Source organism: Phallusia mammillata, chromosome 1, assembly GCF_965637545.1.
Source record: "Phallusia mammillata chromosome 1, kaPhaMamm4.hap1.1, whole genome shotgun sequence".
NCBI classification, from domain to species: domain Eukaryota; kingdom Metazoa; phylum Chordata; class Ascidiacea; order Phlebobranchia; family Ascidiidae; genus Phallusia; species Phallusia mammillata.
Genome location: NC_137252.1, coordinates 27009146 through 27027700, shown reverse-complemented (window position 1 = coordinate 27027700; position 18555 = coordinate 27009146). Strand labels below are relative to the sequence as shown.

The 18555-nt window shown below is 38.2% G+C and overlaps 1 protein-coding gene across 2 annotated transcripts; it reads right to left on the bottom strand.

Annotated features, from left to right (window-relative positions):
• Positions 1 to 221: 221 nt before the first annotated feature.
• On the bottom strand, positions 222 to 18334 carry LOC145228577 (uncharacterized). 2 transcript variants are annotated; one of them, XM_080093700.1, is made up of 27 exons: positions 17913 to 18334; positions 17629 to 17679; positions 16444 to 16579; positions 15488 to 15655; positions 13374 to 13543; positions 12929 to 12953; positions 12074 to 12193; positions 10220 to 10269; positions 9782 to 9944; positions 9361 to 9528; positions 8904 to 9097; positions 8471 to 8601; positions 8065 to 8214; positions 7607 to 7724; positions 6927 to 7054; positions 6636 to 6736; positions 6235 to 6390; positions 5791 to 5967; positions 5529 to 5606; positions 4943 to 5110; positions 4617 to 4687; positions 4416 to 4547; positions 3749 to 3833; positions 2571 to 2908; positions 2139 to 2250; positions 1897 to 2052; positions 222 to 1714 (listed from the first exon to the last, which is right to left on the bottom strand). In XM_080093700.1, exons 1-27 carry the CDS (start codon positions 18216 to 18218, stop codon positions 1131 to 1133), a joined length of 4236 nt encoding a protein of 1411 aa, XP_079949826.1. In that variant the 5' UTR covers positions 18219 to 18334; the 3' UTR covers positions 222 to 1130. The 2 variants fall into 2 exon arrangements, with proteins under 2 accessions (XP_079949826.1, XP_079949820.1); XM_080093694.1 differs by having other exon boundaries at positions 8904 to 9100; positions 17913 to 18333.
• Positions 18335 to 18555: the final 221 nt, after the last annotated feature.

Here is an 18555-nt window from a genome sequence, read left to right as displayed (position 1 = left end):
TTCTAGAATATCTAACCAGTGATGGGATTCAAATTTTTTGTCAGCCGGTTCTAACACAAAAGTCATATTTTTCAGCCCGTTCTGTTGCAAAAATCGATCGACAGTAACCAGTAATGCTAACCGGTTCGCTGATCCCATGAAATTTCTTGAGACGGTTCTATAGAACCTGTGCGAACCGGTTGAGTCCCACCACTGCATCTAACTTATTTCTACAACTAGCACAGCGACAGTAATCTGTTTATTTTACAACGGTTTCTTTGTACAAATGACAAATACAGATGCGATAAAATCACGACAGTACAAATATTTAGGAAGTTGAACATATAAAATATTGAGAGCAGTATTATGATGAAGAGACAGACACGTGACGAAAATAACCAATCAAAAGGCAATATTCCTTTTTCATGTAAGCGAATGGAAGTGGATATGATCATATCATATTGACTCGAGACAAAAATCTAATTGCCTGTAGGCCTATCTTGTATGTACACGGTGTTGCGCCAATTAGACATATAAGAGTGGATGTGGGATTGAAATTTCGGACACAAATAATCAGTCTTTAACCATATAAATGTAAGGCACAATAAGCAGTATTTTGGGGGCTAAATGGCTGAACGAGGTATAAAGAAGCTTTGGTAAGCAGCCTTGTTGCGCCATAAGCGTGTGCAGAAAATATCGACAAAAGCTAAAACGTAGGCACAGCTGACGGTAGAAACATACAAACAAACAACAAACTATTGGTAAAAACAAAAATTACATCAGTTTCTTGTGACCGTAGCAATATTTTTATTAAAGATTACCACATATCTGTCTTTTTTGAGTAAAAATATGTTGCATTTTTGCGGAACATATAAGACAAGGGGCTTGCCCAGTAATTTCAGTCTGCTCTAACCGGTCATAAACAATATGTATCACAATGACACGGTGACCGAGGCTACCTTTCAAACCAAAAAAAAATATAGTTAGCAGGGAGTTTTTTGTTTAGTTTTTTTTGATTGGCTACAACTTATGTGGAATCAAGTAATAAAAACATAGAAGAATAGTAGGAACTATTGTAGATAAAAACAAACACATTACAACTTAACAAATGCCCTGAAATTGAACCTATAAATTCTTGTGAGTGCAAAAGCCTAATCGACTGGGTTTGCCTTTCGAGGCACATTGTACACCTCAGGCAGTTCAGTTTGTTTGTCCGGGTGAAATGGATTGTTAGGTGCCAAGATAGACGATGGCGACTGATAGCTCCCATCGTCGTTTTGTGCAACTTGCGGGTGACACCTTGTGTTGGAAGTATCCACACCAGCCTTACCACTAGATAACGCACTAACGGTTGATGCTCTGGATGGCGAACCGCCGTTAGATGACGTCCTGGATGGGCTGCTATGTGGGGAATTACCAGTGGACCCTACTGGCGACGTAAAAGCACCAGTTGAGGTTGTAATTTCGGCGTAGGCATGTGATGGGCTTTTACCGGAAGGCCGAATTTCGTCAGAGTCTTTGGCAAAGCTGTAAAGATCTTTAGCCTCTAGACGAGATGTGGTGCTTTGTTTGGTGCCAGGTTCTACTGCCAAGCTGTAAGGTGAATCTTCCATGGTCGAGTATGGATCAACCTTGACGCTACTGCGGGAAGATTTGCTTGGTGAGGTGTTTAGTGGAGCGAGGTTGACTATCCCGTACTGCAGAGTATCACCGCTCGAATAAGCGTTTTCAAAATCTAGAAGAAGAATGAGTTTCGATTTACGAAAATTCAATTTTTCCAGCACATTTGAGTTACTATTTTGGTTGGTAAAAAATCCGTTTACAAATATATGCTAGCAACTAGTTTCACAAAACAAAATGTGAAATTATTCATTCTATCACTAATGATCATGCCTGGTATAAAGCAATGGTAAATACCTGAGTTACTCGAATGAGCAGGAGAATTATGGACACTATAAGCAACAGTCGACTTCTCGACACTCTTTTGTGTGGCGTCATCATTGCTCTTCGTCAGCATGGGAGACTTGGCGGTGACGTAAGCATTGCTCGTCACACTGGGTCGCGAACGAAGATCTGAACAGAAATTTTGGTGATGGTTATTGTTTGCTCCAGTTTTCAATTTGATATTAAGAGCTAGTTTGCGATTTAGAGAATCGTACTTCCATGCTGTGTGTCTACGAACAGTGGGTTGTCGAAGGAGTCGCTCGCTTGACGTTTCTTCTTGTTCTTTTTCCATGAAATTTTGCTCCAAACAGCTTTGGTTGGGGAAACCTGGGTTTTCGCAAAAGGATTACATTGTACATAGGTTTTAATCAAGTGCGCATTAAAACCCAAAACGTGTAATCGTGATCCATTGTGTTTTATAATATTTTACAGCGTACCAAACCAGTATTTGGTGTTTGCCTGTTCAAACAGTATTGTTTTGACCATTTGAAAACCAAACTTTTTTAACCAGCATATAGTAGCTCCCACTTTGAGCGTTTTGTAGAATTAGGTGAGCGGTATGTACTATATAGGCCATACAATATATATCAGATTATGTTGATGGGTAAAGTAGGTGAAGATCCAAGCACACAAGATCGAAAACATACCACTATTCCATCCACTGAAGCCGTGTCGAATCCACCGTTCACGTCACAGTCTACGTCAGGGTCACGTACAAAAGTGAGCTGAAGCGTTTTCCTCTGACGTCGCCTGACCAGAAAAAACAGGACCACCAAGAATAAGATGAGCAAGCACATTGCCACTGGGATTCCTATGTAGTAAGCTGGTTTTGTTTTCCTGTGATTGATAAGATGGGGTCCGGTCTGCTTTTGCACCAGCTTGTCGATATGTTGCTGTACGTGGCCCATGTGATCACCGAACCTGACCTCCACCAACGCATACGAAAAAAATGGATCCCGCTTTTGACTAGATCTTGCTTTCATACCTAAAAACAGTAATTAAAAGTCAGGCTCTTGTATTGTTACTAAAAAAATTACCCGGCTTTAATTTATTTTTTATTTTTTAAAGTAAAAACTTTTCATGCATTTTGTTACGTCACATCTTTGTATTTATTTACTATTTTTTACAATATCTGCTGAGCAAGCCCGTTGGTCTGTGCAATATTTGTTTCGCGACAAAGAGTTTGCCAGTCTCTCACAACATAAAGGGCAATGCAAAACACATGGAATGACTCACTATTATGGCATCTTCAATCCTTGCCCACGGCATTACATTGCATGACAATGAGTTTAACTTGTGTTGAAACAAGATTTACGATTAAAATTAACTCTCATGGGCACGAGGATAATGAAACGTCATAATAAATGCCGAACCAAAGTTTACTGCTAGCTCAACTAACGCTACTGCGCGCACATATAGGTTTCTTTAAGATGCAAAAATCGTCGACGGAGTCACAATTTAAACCGAGGGTGACATAAAAAATGAGCTACACAAGTCCAGACCCAAGTCAATTCTTTATTACTAAAAAATCAGTTACTAAATTGAAACTGCTTGTATTCAATCAAACCACCAGTTGAATGTGTCTTTTTCAGGGTAAATGTCATAATTGCCTGCATCAAAGTATCACGTTGGGGACTCGGGCAAAAGCCTTACATAGGCTAAGTATGGATAGAAGTGGGGATAACACTGAACCAATCTCCACGCAATAAACAAAAATGATATATTTCGATCCCAGGTTTCAAAAGCGGAGGGTATGTTTCTGTCTACAAATCGTTTCTAAATCACCGGCCAGATACATTTCGTTTTACGCTGTTGGCAATCTTACCGTTATTTGGACCAATTTCTTCTTCAAGTCGCTGAAACAGATCAGATGCTAGGACAAATGCATTGACTTCTGAAGTTACGCTGTCCTGTACAAAATGCAAAAAAATGTTCTCAGTATACGTACAACTATCGGACCAACTAAAATATTTTAACGCGTATATTTTCAAAATTTGAGTGGCCAGCACTGTTTTAAATGTAGCGCTACTTTCTGAAATAACAATACGAAATGTGTTCTTCATCGTAAATTCGCTTAGATGTAGTTTCTACAAATACGAAATATTGGATTTCGTATAACTTATTTCTAAAAATAACCACCTCTGTTGGTAAAATAATGAACTATACAACGTTCACAACGCAAGAAGGTAGAGCTACTAACACCATAACGAGAATCACAACCAAAAGTCGATTGGTTATATTTCCAAAAATGCTCACGGTTCGGGCTATTAGGGTCGGGGTAAGGTATTAGCACTTAAAATTCAATAAAACTAACCCCAAAAATTAGTTATTAATGTAAAAATTTTAAAAACTTATTTCCCAACCCAACCCATTTGTAGCCGCTAAATAAAAAAACTCAGCTCTTTACGCCCCCTTGTGAAAGCGAAGTTGTGATTATCGTTCTGGTGTTAGTAGCTCTACCACACAAGAATTGTAGCGCAATTTCAACTTACCATCGCCGTGGCCATTGTCACGTTCGCCTCGTTCTCGTGCAAAACATCACAATGAACAGTAACCGACCCTCGAAATCTGCTTACCACCGAAAGTTGGCGCACGGTGTGACAAAGAATTTCCGTAGTCATGACCTTGGTAATAAAATTCAAGTTTATTTGAAAAAAAATCACAATGTGTTTGTCATTTGAATTTTACTGCACCTGTCCCAATCTGCTTCTGTTGAAAACTAGCTCTAGGACAGGACAGTCGATTTCCGTTTGAGATTTGAAATCTGTTTGGAAAAATAATGTACAAATTGGTTCCTGTTTTTCAAGCAAATATTGTTTTCGCATTGGGCAAAAGTTATTTCACAGCACAACCCGCTTTTTAATGTTGCGTCTCTTTTCATTTTTTGTGTAAACTGTAACTTATTTAAAATTTCAATTTCGAAGAGTATATGATTGTAACAAACCTTTTCTGAGACCAACAAAAACTAAAACTTAAACATATTTTTTAAATAGTTAAATAAATTCAAAACTGTATTTACCCTTTTTGGCTTTGCGTTTTTTGTACAGTGACAAACAAGGAGACTTCCACGAACATAAATGAGTGCTGGAATTCGAGGAACCACACGGTGGCGTAAGACACTGCGGGGGAGCACACAGCCCCTCATCATAATGCTTGAACTGACACGGGACTGATGTTACGTTGTGTTCTAAAAAGTAAATCACGGTCTGTAAGTTTCAAAATACTAACAGCTTGTTTTTAACATGGAACGACAAGAATATATTCTATAGCAATACTTCATAAGCAATAGAACAAAACGAAATAAAAATTTGCCATTTCCGAACTGAAATACCGAAATCGAAATTACTTTTACCGGATAGAGTCAAAAAGCTATTTTTAAATGCGGTATTTTAGTTTAAACATATAACACGAAAGATTGCTTAAAACGACACACGGCAGTAAAAGTGCTTAAAATCGTGGTTTATTTTTTGCTCTTTAGAACTGTTTGTTTCATGCACATTTCAAACCATTCTGTCACCGACTTTTTTTAACATCTTCAGCAAAACGTCGTAGCAATAATGGTGTTTAATCTCGACCTAGAATAACGAGAGCAAAAACCAACCAACCTGCTTTTAGTGTTTTCAGTAGTTTCTCGGGACATTTGCATAATTCAGTTGAACAGTTCACCACTGGAGGCGTAAAGGCTGAAACAAAACAACAGAATATTGGTGTGTATGTGGCTGTAATCGAAATTGACAGTGTGATACCAATGTTATTCATGTTTTAAATATTCTTGAACTTACGATAGGGGTATTGTCAGAAAAATGTTGCCCGCATTGGCATCATTAATTAAAGTTTAGTCACACATCTGCTTGACCTTTTACCCACCTGTGTCACATCTTTCGCCTTCATAACCCATGTGGCAGTCGCACTGAAATCCGAACTTATCCGAAATGCAGTCGCCATGGACACCACAATCCGAACGCGGGACTCGGATTGTTACGTTTTTGCCAGCAACGGGATCGTACCGTTTCGTTCTACCCAGTAAAACGCAGTGGTCCACCTCTGTGTGTCAAAAACAAGAAGTTAAAAAATCCCGCATGCTTTAAACTTTTTTGAAACATTTGAAAAATCAATGTAAAACAACATTTTTTGCACGAAAATTTTTTCGTAATTGGTTAAACAAGTATATAAAGTTAGTTTAATCTGTCGCTGCTTGTATATACAGCTGTATCAATGCTGCTTCAACATTAAATTAAATAATTCTAAAAGTGAATTATTTGGTTAGAGAGCAACTTGGAAGTATTTTAAGTATTATTAAAAAAAACTTGCCTTTATCGCAATATCTTCCGTAATAACCGATTTGACACGAACAGTTTGCTTCAGTTGGGTCGTCCACTAGAGGGGAGCAAACTCCACCATTCAAACATGGACTGATCATTGGGTCACAGGGGTCGATAATGTCCTGGCAATCCCAACCACCGTACCCTAAACAACAAACCGTCCTTGTGTAACCTGGATGTCCTTTGTCAAACTAGCAAGAAGCCGCACTTTGACAAGTTTATTGGTTTTATGCATTTAAAGCAATAAAGGATCAGTTGTGATCCAATCTGTAAACTTTTCTTATCCAAAAAGTTTAAATTCGCGCTTCCACCACTTGTATCCCGTAAAAAATTAGGTAATTTCGCGCTTCCACCACTTGTATCCCGTAAAAAATTAGGTTTCCAACTTACCTGGAACACAGCGACATTCGTAACCATCGTTGCCATGGTAGCAAGTTCCTCCGTGCTGACACGGGGTGGAGCCACACGGGTCGAATTCGTGTTCACACAACCTATAAAATCAACAATATGTTGCCCACTTTGTACCAATATGAACAAAATATAGCGTATATATATATTGTGTACGATTGTCGCATACAAAGATATTGTTTCACTTGCAAGTTTTGTATAACCAAAAAATAGTTGAGAGAATTTAGATGCAAGAATAATGAACTCCGAATGGGTACAAAATATCATTTTTACCTGCCAGTAAGATACGGTCCACACAAACACTCGAAAGATCCAATAGTGTTGTTACACGTGGCGTTGTTGTGACACAACGACGTTGCACATTCGTTAATGTCATTTTCGCAATATCTACCATTGAATCCCTGTTAAATTAAAACACATGGAGTGTTTAAGTGAAATTGTTTGCTAAAAAAGTGTTTATAAACACTATATAGACAAAGTGATAAAAAGCCAGGTGTAACATTGGTTAAAAATTTACCGAGACAACAAATACTGCCTCTAAAGTCTCCAAAATGTTTAATGTTTCTTCTGTGTATTTCAAACTCTAAAACATGATAATCAGCTATCAAAGACCGACCGGTTTAAGATTCCTATCGGTGTATGTCTGTTTATCCCGATATTATATCGATAAAAAGACTAATTGAAGTTTTTCACCACATCAAACCACGAGTTGTGGCCAAAACAGCACGAAAGCCGTTTGTTTACACCATCTGCGCTGCTGACAACCCCACCCACAACGTTTCAAAATAAAGTTCAGTAGAAGGTGCAGGTTATTGTATAAGACTATCAAATTTTGCAAAGTCGTATAAAGACCACCAAACTTTGCAAAGGCCCTCTTGAAAACCATGCACAGAATTTTTAGGCACGTTGATTGAAGAAATTTATGAAACTTAATGTTGTTTCTAATATCATACCTCAGCGCAGTTGCAGTAAAAGTCACCAGGTTTTGGAATACATTCCCCTCCATGAATACAGGGACTGCTTTCACAGTAGTTGATCATATTCTCACAGTTCGTACCGTTATATCCAACCCTGAACAACCATGACAAGGTAAATATTACACAGCATATTTTTCTTCTAGTTTGCATAGACAGCTGTAACAGCGCTAACACATGAAAACAAAATGCAATACAGTAACATAATTGTTTGCCAAAAATCGGTCTCAAATTTTTACAAAATCAAACATGATTTTTGGTGGAATGGAAGTACCAATTAACAAACTGAAATACAAACCTGCAAAAACAACACAACAAAATGCAAAACTGTAATGTGAATGTTTGCCAAAACATGGTTTCATTTTATTTTACAAAAACGAAAACGGTGTTTTAATGGACGAATGACAGATTTTTAATTAATAAAACGGAATACAAACCTGCAAAAACAAGAGGTGGAGTTTTCATGGGATATGCAACGCGCTTCGTTCATGCAGGGATTGTCGGCACATTGAAGTCGAGCCACGGCTTCACTGTCGTTGCCAGGCACATGACAAAACTCACCGGTATAACCAACCGGACATACGCACCTGAAATATTTAACAAATGAAAATAACGACTCAATTAAAAGTAGTTGCAGTGGACAAGGGATGGCTTCCAAAATTTAAAATTAAACACATTTTTGTTGTTTTATATTGTCTAAATTGCAAGATAGAAAAACGTTGAATCACTGCTGCTTGGTAACTCCGCATTGATTTTGTAAACCCTCTTTAAGGCCTGGTGTACTGTGACTTTTTAGGATACTGTTATATCACAAACGTTGTACACTACAAATAATTAACGTACACGTATTGCATTTGAAGACTGACGCAGGTCGAGTTCAAAGGGCAAGGGTCACCGGCATATTCGCAAGCACTAATCTCCACGTCACAGGTCGGACCTCCGTATCCGATTGTGCACATGCACTTAAAATCTGCCTGAAAGTTAATGAAATTTTTATCACTGTCTTTCTATCAATTGCTTTTTTAGATTTGTTTTACTAATTTTCTCCAATAAAACATTTTGGGCAAAACCTACTAGCAAAACATTTCACAACGTACTTCAGGAAGTATGGGAGTTTTGAAAGTGGGTTAAACTAGATAAACCATTTTAAAATTATCCTGATTATTGTGCTGTCACTGAGTTGCATTACCATTGTTAATAAAATCCAAGACATGTATGCCACCCAATGTACATCAAAACCGGCCTTTTACAAGCACCGTTATTGAAGTGCACTTACGTTGGCATTAGCATCACTGGTGGCGTTCGTGACGACCTCGTTGGTGACGTTGTTCATAGTGACGTAACACGTTCCGTCATTGTTGCAAGGTTCCGAGGCACATGGGCTGTCCACTTCATGCTGACACGTAGAACCAGTAAACTCGGGTCGGCAGTTGCATGTGTATGTGTAATCAGGTTGTGCAATGCATTCACCTGCTAAAGATGCAAAATATTGATCAGAACGAACTTAAATTTGATTTTTCAGTGATGTTGCTTACATTAGTGAACAAATGTATGCATATAAAATAACAGTTTCACTCTAAAAGTTTTTGCAGGATTTTCTGTTGTTTTCAAGCGGAAATTCATTAATTAGAAAATTGACAATGCTCATCTAAACTTTCATGATCACAAAAAAAGTTAAGATACAAAAGTTGAAAGTACGTATTTTTAGGAAATTCTATTTGAATGGCACAAACCGTTTTCGCACGGATTGCTTCTGCATGGGCTGTGTCTAATTTCACAGTTGCTGCCATGGTAATCCTCTGGACAAGTGCAAATGTGGTAAGCCACGTGATCCGTACAGTTTCCGCCATTTTTACAAGGCTCAGGTTCACACTCATCGATCTCAACCTCACATCGAAGCCCTGGCAAAAACATACACAAAACCGTTTTATTTACAAATACATTGAATTTTTGGTCATGCATAAACTCTGACTGCTTTAAAGGCCTGGAATTTTTCACCCTTGAACGAATGTTGTGAAAAAATAAATGTTGTTGTTTTGCTACGGCCCTTGAAGATGATTACTTTGATATTAAATGTTCAGAGATCGTGGGATCCTAGAAAATTCTGAAGTTTTTCTCAGTTTTATAGATTCATGTTACAGGTATATCACTTACCAGTAAAACCCTGGTCACACGTGCAGTTGTACGTATTTACTCCGTCTACACAGTCACCATGGATACCGCAAGCAGAGTCGATACAATCGTCGATGTTCACGTCGCACACGTGACCGCGGAATCCAACAGGACACGCACAAGCGTAAGATGTGGGACTGTTCATCTGTAACAGGTAGAAAACGTTACAAATGTAATCAGAAAAAGGTCTGGTTAGCAAGCACTCTTTATCATTATGAAGTTAAATTTACAAAGAGATTTAGGGTAAAGGAAACTTTTGGGATCGACTTAAGCACAATACCGAATTTTCAATTTTGCTTTAAATAGACATTTGAACGAAAGTCACGGAAACAAAAACAATTTGGCAGTTAGTCACGTGACATGGCCCCACGTTTAGAGCTGGGTCACGTGATAACAGGAGCCAATAAGAAGATTTCTCACCGAGCACTTGGCTCCGTTGGCGCAAGGCACGTTGGCACAGATGTCGATCACTGAAAAAGACATGCATAAATGGAGTAAGCAAATGCGGAAGTTATGCAACTAACAAGCCCAATGACGTCACAACGTGACATAGCGTCACAGTGAAAACAAGTGGCGTGATTGTGGCGCCGCTGTGAGGTTTATCGGGTCACTACGAGCCACCGAAACAGTCAATGCTTAGAGCAGTGGTTCTCAAACTCGGTTTTCGGGGCCGCATGCGGCTCCCAACTACTTATTTTGCGGCTCGAACCAGACCGCAGAAAACCACCAAACATTGCTATTTTAGCTTTCAAAGTAATAATCTTTAGTGATTTTCTTAAGGTTTCGTTTTTTGCGGCTCTCTACACACTTAAAAAAATACCATTTGGTCCCGACAATAAAAAAGTTTAAGAACCACTGGCTTAGAGGGTCCAAAATTTCTAGAACAATGCCAATCAAAACATACCAGTGTGGTTTGGGTACTGTTGAGGAAATAGAGCTGAAAAACCCCCCCCACAGAGTTCCCCGAAATCATAATAAGGTCGTTACAAAGGCCGATCAACGCGTTTTTCGTGAAAAGCTGATTAGCGCCGGCTACTGTCGTTGCTTGACTTACCGGAAACAACTGCGTTAAATGTCACTCGATCAGTTTAATGCCGTTTATTCGACGCTTTCCATGCTACGTGCCGCACACGTAAAGTTAGGGAAAGTTTCTGTCCAAAAAATACCTCACTGATCGAATCGGCAGTTGGAGCAAAAAATACACATAACATTTAATACGCTTTCGTTAGAAGACTTGACAGAAAACACATGCAACTTCAAACAAAATTTGACCATTTTTGACAGGCTTTGCTTGAATCAATACGTATAAGTTTCATTAAAGTCTTCATCCACCAAGCAGCGAGGTGGAGATTCTAGTAGCATAAAGTTGAAACTATACTTTGCTTCATATTGAGTAAAAACTCTAACGTTGCTCTTAAGTTGATTTAGAGTCAGTTTCACATATTTTTGTGCCACACGATTATTTCCAGTCAGATAACGATTTTGATAAAAGCATGTCACACATTTGCCACTACGTTTAAACTCAAATCGTACACGTATAGCGTGTGGCGATTATAATCCATCTTGTCACGGCGTTTCGGCGTGAAAACGAAATGTCTCGGTATTTGGGACATGCGTTAAATTTAGAAAATCGACACCAGGAAAGAGAACATTTGGCGTAGGGGGTCCCACGCGGGCAAAACAGGATTATGACGTGACAGTAAACATTGTTACCGGCTGTCAATCAAACCTGATGGCCCTTATCTGGTATGCGTTTCGCAGAACACGACTTTTAAATTGATCCCGCCTTTTAGTTTTGAAATAACCGTCCATTGTCGCACGGTTATTTGTGGATAATGACATAGGTTTTCGCAAGGTTAGCCACGACTGACAAACATAATTTTACAATTATTATATGTCAGTTGTTAGTATGTTTTTTTTTTCAAAATGGACACACGACTGGTTTTGTCGTTGCTGTTGTTGCATAAAGTGATACCAACTATATGCAACAAAACAGAAAATATCCGAAATTTCTCACTTGAACTAAATCATTTCAAAATGTCGGATTAAAGAATGTTGAATTTTTTCAAATAAGCTTATTGAGCCTAAAAACTCTATTGACGTTATTGCAACAAAATACCAAAATACATCACAGAACAACTAAATAGACGAAACCCTGTTTGGTATACTTGTTTCTAAAAAAAACTTAGCCCTGAAACATGAATCAATATTACTGTTGTTTATGCGACATTTACGTGTACAAGGCAAATTTGGGCGTCAATAAAAAATTCATACCTAAATCGCAGTTCTTCCCCTTAAATCCTGGTTTGCATTGACAAGAATAATCTCCGACTTGGTCCACACAACGAACCGTGTTTGCCGCCATACACGGATTCGGTTCACAGTGGTCTGGATCTAAAAAAATCATACTTTAATTTCATTGTAACAAAGAAAAAAACGGTTGGATTTTGAAGCAATGCAGATTTGTTTAAAACAAAATGTCTTTTGCATGAAAATATTTTTAACATAAACAAATGTCAAGAAACAGTAATGAGCGCGAGTTCTTTAGGCGCCTGTAGTAGTTTACTTGACAGATACATTGCCGAATTAAGGCTGTGGTGCCCCTAAGTAAAACTTGGAACGGGGCTTTTTAGGACATATTTATACATATACAACTGTCGTTAACAGGACAAAAGCACTAAACCATTAGTTATTGAGAAAAATGGATGTTAGTCCAGCCAGCACACCCTTAATCCTCCACTGGCCAAATATGGTTGCAAGTAATTAAACAAAGCAGAAAAAATTGTGGAATTGTACGCCTTAAAGATGGGAAACAAATTGGACATTTTGACAATCTTTTAACGTTCGCGTTTGCCGCGTGCAACACAAATACAGTGCATGCTTTATATGTAAATTACCTCACTTACTACAGCACGAAAACGCGACAAAACATAACATAAACGTGAAATTAGTAAGCAGACATGATGCCAAACAGTTGTGAGTAACATACACCACTATATAGTAGTATTACAAGCAAGCTTCCGACTTGTTAAATGCACGATTTTCAAAGCTTGATTAGTTGGACACTTGCGCATTCGAATAGTTTATGTAAGTTTTAAAATGTCTTTCTATGAGATACTTTGTACTTACCAATATATCGTCTCCAATATTGGTCCTGCAAAAATAACAACATTGCATTAGTTCGAAAAAAGTAATAATTCTGATTAACTTCACCATGTTTTGAAAAAAGATTATTTTTTTAAGGCATGAAATATTCCCGTTAAATATATCTGAAGTATAAACATACATTCGATATTGCATTAACACAATTTAAAGCCGGTCGGTCTTTGGCAATTCAAAACCTATTGACCTAAAACAATAGAATCAATTTCCTATATGCATCAAACTTTATTTGAAATGTTTTCAGAAAACGGTTTTGTCTGCGCGTTTGTAATAATTTAATTCAAAAATTATGAAGTATTATTTCAATAAAAGCAAGTTTAAAACCCAGCATTTTTTTGGCTACCGACACCTACACTCTGGTTTCTTTAAAAAAAATCCTATGCTGGTAACCGGTTCAGTATCACTAACTCACAGTAAGGATGTCATCTTCGAAAGCTTCTCTCGCCTCCTCCCGATCGCACTTCTCCTCCTCGCATTCGCTCTCTATGTTTCCGGGCCAGAGTTCCTCATAGCGATGCCACGTGTTCGCCCGTTTGGGTCGACTTTTCACAAACTGCGAGGCGACATGACGAGGAAGAAACACTGCAAAACACACCGATTAGATAAACAGGACCGCACTATGCAGCAGCCATTTCTGCGTAAATTTTTCAATCCAAGATTTTTGTTCGTTAAAAACTCGGCCAAATTCTGAAGATGGTTTTTGGTGCAGAATATGTTCACGATTCAATGTTTTTTGAAAACAAACTACCCAAAAAAACACAACATCTAACGTATTTTTTAAAATGTGTAAGCAGCAATATAAAATTTGCAATAATGGTTAACAACATCTAATGTCAAAAATTATGCAATATTTGTAAAATGTACATAATCTGTACACATCTCGACTGAAAAAAAAACTCATTTTTACAAACGCTTTTTATAAGTTTAAACTGCACAAAAAGGTAAACGTTGTCAGATGGCAGCGCAAGATAGCCGTGTCTGTCGGAACGGTGCTCGAGTCAATCAGCGCAAAACCGCTGTGGCAGTTGCGTGTTGTGAAGTCATTATTGGACTTTGTTGCCGCTAATAAACGGTCCGAAGTGCCCCGTAAAAGATAGGAATCTTTGACGGGTTATTTACGATATTATCTGTTCAACGCGGCTGTGTTGATTGCACAGGCTTTTAGCAGCAAACCCTGGCAATTTCAGTGAACTTTTACCACGATGATAAGCTATTTATAACTTTTTGTGTTTCCAGTACTGTGTTGCGATGTTTAGAAAGAACGAAAGAATTTGGCGTAGTCGTAAAGTGTACCAGTTTGGGCGATGTCCGGCCAGACCACTTAATTTTGGCCGAATTTTAAAAGACTTCACAAGCAAAATTTTGACTTTTTGATGACGGTTAAAGCTTTTGCAATAAAACGCTCTACGTGCAGTTTTTTTAGAAACCAATGTGTTGTTGCGTTTTTAAACCTTTGGAAATGTTTGTGGACAATGCAAAGATAAAACAAATCCGCTTGAATCTTAAGTTTCCTTCATCATTCTGCAGCATATTAATCTAAATTACCAAACTACCAAACCGCATTAAACACACGGACATCAATACAATATAGTAGCATGTAGCCAGCGATCCCACATCTTACGGTTTGGTTTAGGAAACACATTTTAAGAGGCTTACAAAGCCTAAACATTGCCTGGACATAATAACCTTGCTGGTTTTTCGCGTTTTGGGTTTGAACTTTGCTATATAGGTGAAAAGTTCAAAATCCTGAGCATCAAGATAGCCATGAATCGTTGTGTCTGTTTTAGTCCGCGGTTTCACAGCCCAATAACCCGCGTCCAGGTATAGCAAAACTCCAGCATTTCGCGGTAAACCCAAAGTTTATTGGTGTTTATCAGCATTAACGCGGCTAACTTCATCTTTACCCAACAAGTCCTAATCTTCACATGGATCCGTGTCATTCAGCAAAGAAAACACGTGGGCCGAAGTGAGTTCTTTGATCCGTGCCAAAGCGGAATTCCGCGGGTGATTTGCGGAGGAGAATTATTGTTTCTATGTCGTTGTTAATCCGTAGCGCTACGTTCACGGCCCGACACAATGCGATTACGTTGTAAGGAGGCGTATGTTTACATCGCAATAGTATTATGACGCAACGTGGTGATCACTTAGGGAGGGCACTAAAAAGCTTGACGTGTTTTCGTACAGTCAATGGCAATCAAAATAAAAAATCATGCGTTTTAGTTGAAATTCTATTTTAAGAATGTTTAATTGTTAACAATAACAATCAACGTAGTAGGCCGCAATGACTTTTCACTGTTTCTATAAATGTGCCGCTTTATGCTGGGTTCGTTTCCTGTATTACACACGTGTTTTGCCTGACTTTTGTTTATATAAGCGATTTGTTTATAAACACTAAAAAAATCCGATGCTTGAAAAAAAATGATTGTAATTTTCCAAAATAATTTTCTATGCCAAGTTCACAACGACCACCAATTCAGCAGGTCTTTTCCATAATATAAATCGAAACTTTGCAACAGTTGGACCTACCAGATTGTGCACAGAGAGATCCGGACCAACCATGAGCGCATCCCATCTCGCCAGTGACTTGATCACACACGTGGTGCTCTGTGATTGGTCGACACTGCGTTGTGCACCGTGGACCGTACCAATGATCCTCGCAGTTGAGTTTGACGTAAACACAAAGTTCAGAAACACCTAAAATACAAAAATCTACATTTAGGATGATGCTGGTTTAAAACACAATACTCAGAATAAAAATACATTATATTAGCCATAAAATTGCAATTCTAATTCTGGAAATCCCAGCACCGAACATGGAAAACACCGTTGATCGCCATTCAACAGCTTAAATCTTATCGAGTGAAGCAACCAAACGGTACAACCACGATTTTCCGCGAAGTGCCAAACAGGTTCATTGCTTTCATTAGAGACTTGCTTGGTCGAAACGCAAACAAAACAAGAAGTTACCGAACCACTTACACTATTGGTAACAGGATTGGACATGCGATACATGGAATGTGTATATGCGACGAATCGGGTTTTATGCATTAAAGCGTGGCGGCGGTAATGGCCACGACTTGGGTGTTGGTCGGAAATGGCAATTTCCTTGCTTTTGGTATGACTCAGTGGAAATAGGAAAACTGGAGATAAGCGTTTGATGGAAAAGTTGACGGCAGTATAACGGAGCGTACTGAAATTTTTTTGGTACGATTGCCTATGCCTTGTAAATCCTTTTTCATTATTCTGCTAACGGTTGTTTGAAACTATTTTACATTCATACAAGTGTAGCGTTTGGCATAAAGTATTATATTGGAAACTGGTGATTTATAAAGTAAACCACGGTGGCAAATGTACAACAACAAAAATACAACAACATTTGATCGCTGTACCTACAGTAAACCGGGCTTTACTTATGACTGAATCAGGTGTGCAAAACTTGTTTAACAATAATATATAAGATAGACCAATAGTTTTGTGCTTACCATCGGTTGATGTCATATCCACTGCAGTAGTGACGTCATCGCTGGGAAAAACAGGTGGAAGATGTGACGAAAACACTACGTCAGAAGATTGTTTCGAGTCGGCACCTTGGACAACAGCCAACAAATATAGAGATATCTGAAAAAGGAATCAAAAGTCTCAATGAAACTTTCGTCTCGAGTTTCAATTTCATTGTATTTGTTGGCAAAACTCCTTCGCAAACCAGTGAACGTGCAGTACTCATAGCTCAGTTGTGGATCTGAGAAACTATTTCCTGCTTTGTGATGGCGATCTGCTTAAACAAACAAATCAAACGCCATTTAAGCCGAGTTAAGGCGAGAAAACAAACACTTGGGACGTGAGAATTTGACGACGAATAAAAGCTCCAAAGACAGATGCCCGACTTTGGATGTCAATAGGTGTCGACATGACAATCCGATTAATTTCTTTTTGACGAATAATGTTTTGATTTAGTTTAAGTTTCGGTAAAACATCAATAATGTTTTGCGAAAATTTTGTGTCAAAAGAAGCTTTTACACCAAATGAGTAGGCTGAGCATCTTTTTAATTGCAAAACGCAAGTGCAAATGCAATACTGAAATCGTGGCAATGTGGTTAACACGCCTCGAAAAATATTCCTAAGAATTCTGTGGAAAAATAAACGCGCCACGTTTCTCGTGATGATTGGTGAGATTTGTATTCGAAACCACCAACAAGGAAACTTAAGAATTCGAGACTAAATATATCGGCTGGTTAAAAGTTTTGGACGAGATTTTTAGTTTTCGTTGAAATGTTTTGGATGGAAGGACTATAATTTTCAGAAAAAAATGAAAGTTGATTAGCGACTAAATCGAAAAGGTTTCGAAACAAAGTTGCAGAACAAACTGCATAGATTTAAGTGAAAGGGGATGTAAAAATACTTTAAATTGCATATAAAGAGCAAAATCATTTGAAAAGGTTACCACATTAATACGGAAACCGGCTGTTTTGAATCCTAAAAATAGTATTAACATCTTAAACAAAAACAATTTGTTGTACACGCGAAATCCAGGCATTATGAGTCACATCGGAGGCTATCGGATTAAAAGCAACAAACCGCTCAAAAAGTGGGTCAACTAACTTACAAGCACCCTCTTGATTTGGATGATGACAAAAGAAAAGACTTCATACAAAATTAACATGACTTGCCTTGTTATCAGGAACAGGTAACTGAGTATCGTCAAAATTGAAATCATCGATCTGAAAAAAGTAAAAAATTTTGTCCAAATTTAAAACACTTTTGACTCCAGTTTGGTGCAAATTATTCTCTTTTTCTTTAGAAATTACTTCCTTAAAAAGTACAAATTAGGAACAGCTTACCAGAGTTATCCACCAAAAGCGTTTAATTTGCAGGCAATAAAAATGATCTGACCATAGATGCAGCAACTGCACAGTGACAAAGTACGAAAGTCACCAAAAACTAAATTGCGTACCTCTTCTGTTCGATGCAGCCTGGCACAAACATGAATATTCCATTCTTCAGCATCGGTTTTTGTTCCAAAGCATATCGCGTTGATATCATCCCTTAATCTGACATTCAGGTCTTCGGAATCAAAGGCAAGTTTCTCCCGGGCCAAATTTCTTTCTTCCAAGCTGGAGAATTCGGCACGAAGAGAGACTTTAAGGCTTCCATGGGACGTGACAGAAAGTTGCGACAGCAGCCAAGAATAAGTTGGCGATGTAGCAAGATGAACTAACAAAACTGTACACCACACGGCAGAATGAAGGTGGTTCCTCATGTCGTTTTTACTGTAGGGATGTGCTGCTATCAATGTCGAATATATCCAATTGTCATCGCAAAGGCAAGGTGACGGCTAAAAATTTGTTTCTACAAAACTATAGGTGGTCCTAAAATGTACAAACTTTTGATGTTAAAAATATATTTAATAAATAGAACATATTGCAATAGGTTTAATGACTTCTATGCCAAAAGTTAACCATTTTATACCATGCACTGATTATAATCTATAGAGATGCATTTGGATGTGAACTTAAAAAAAACTAGAGAAACATATCCATTTAAACAATAATAAAACAACCTTACTATATAGGCTAATCAAGCGAAACACACTTGAG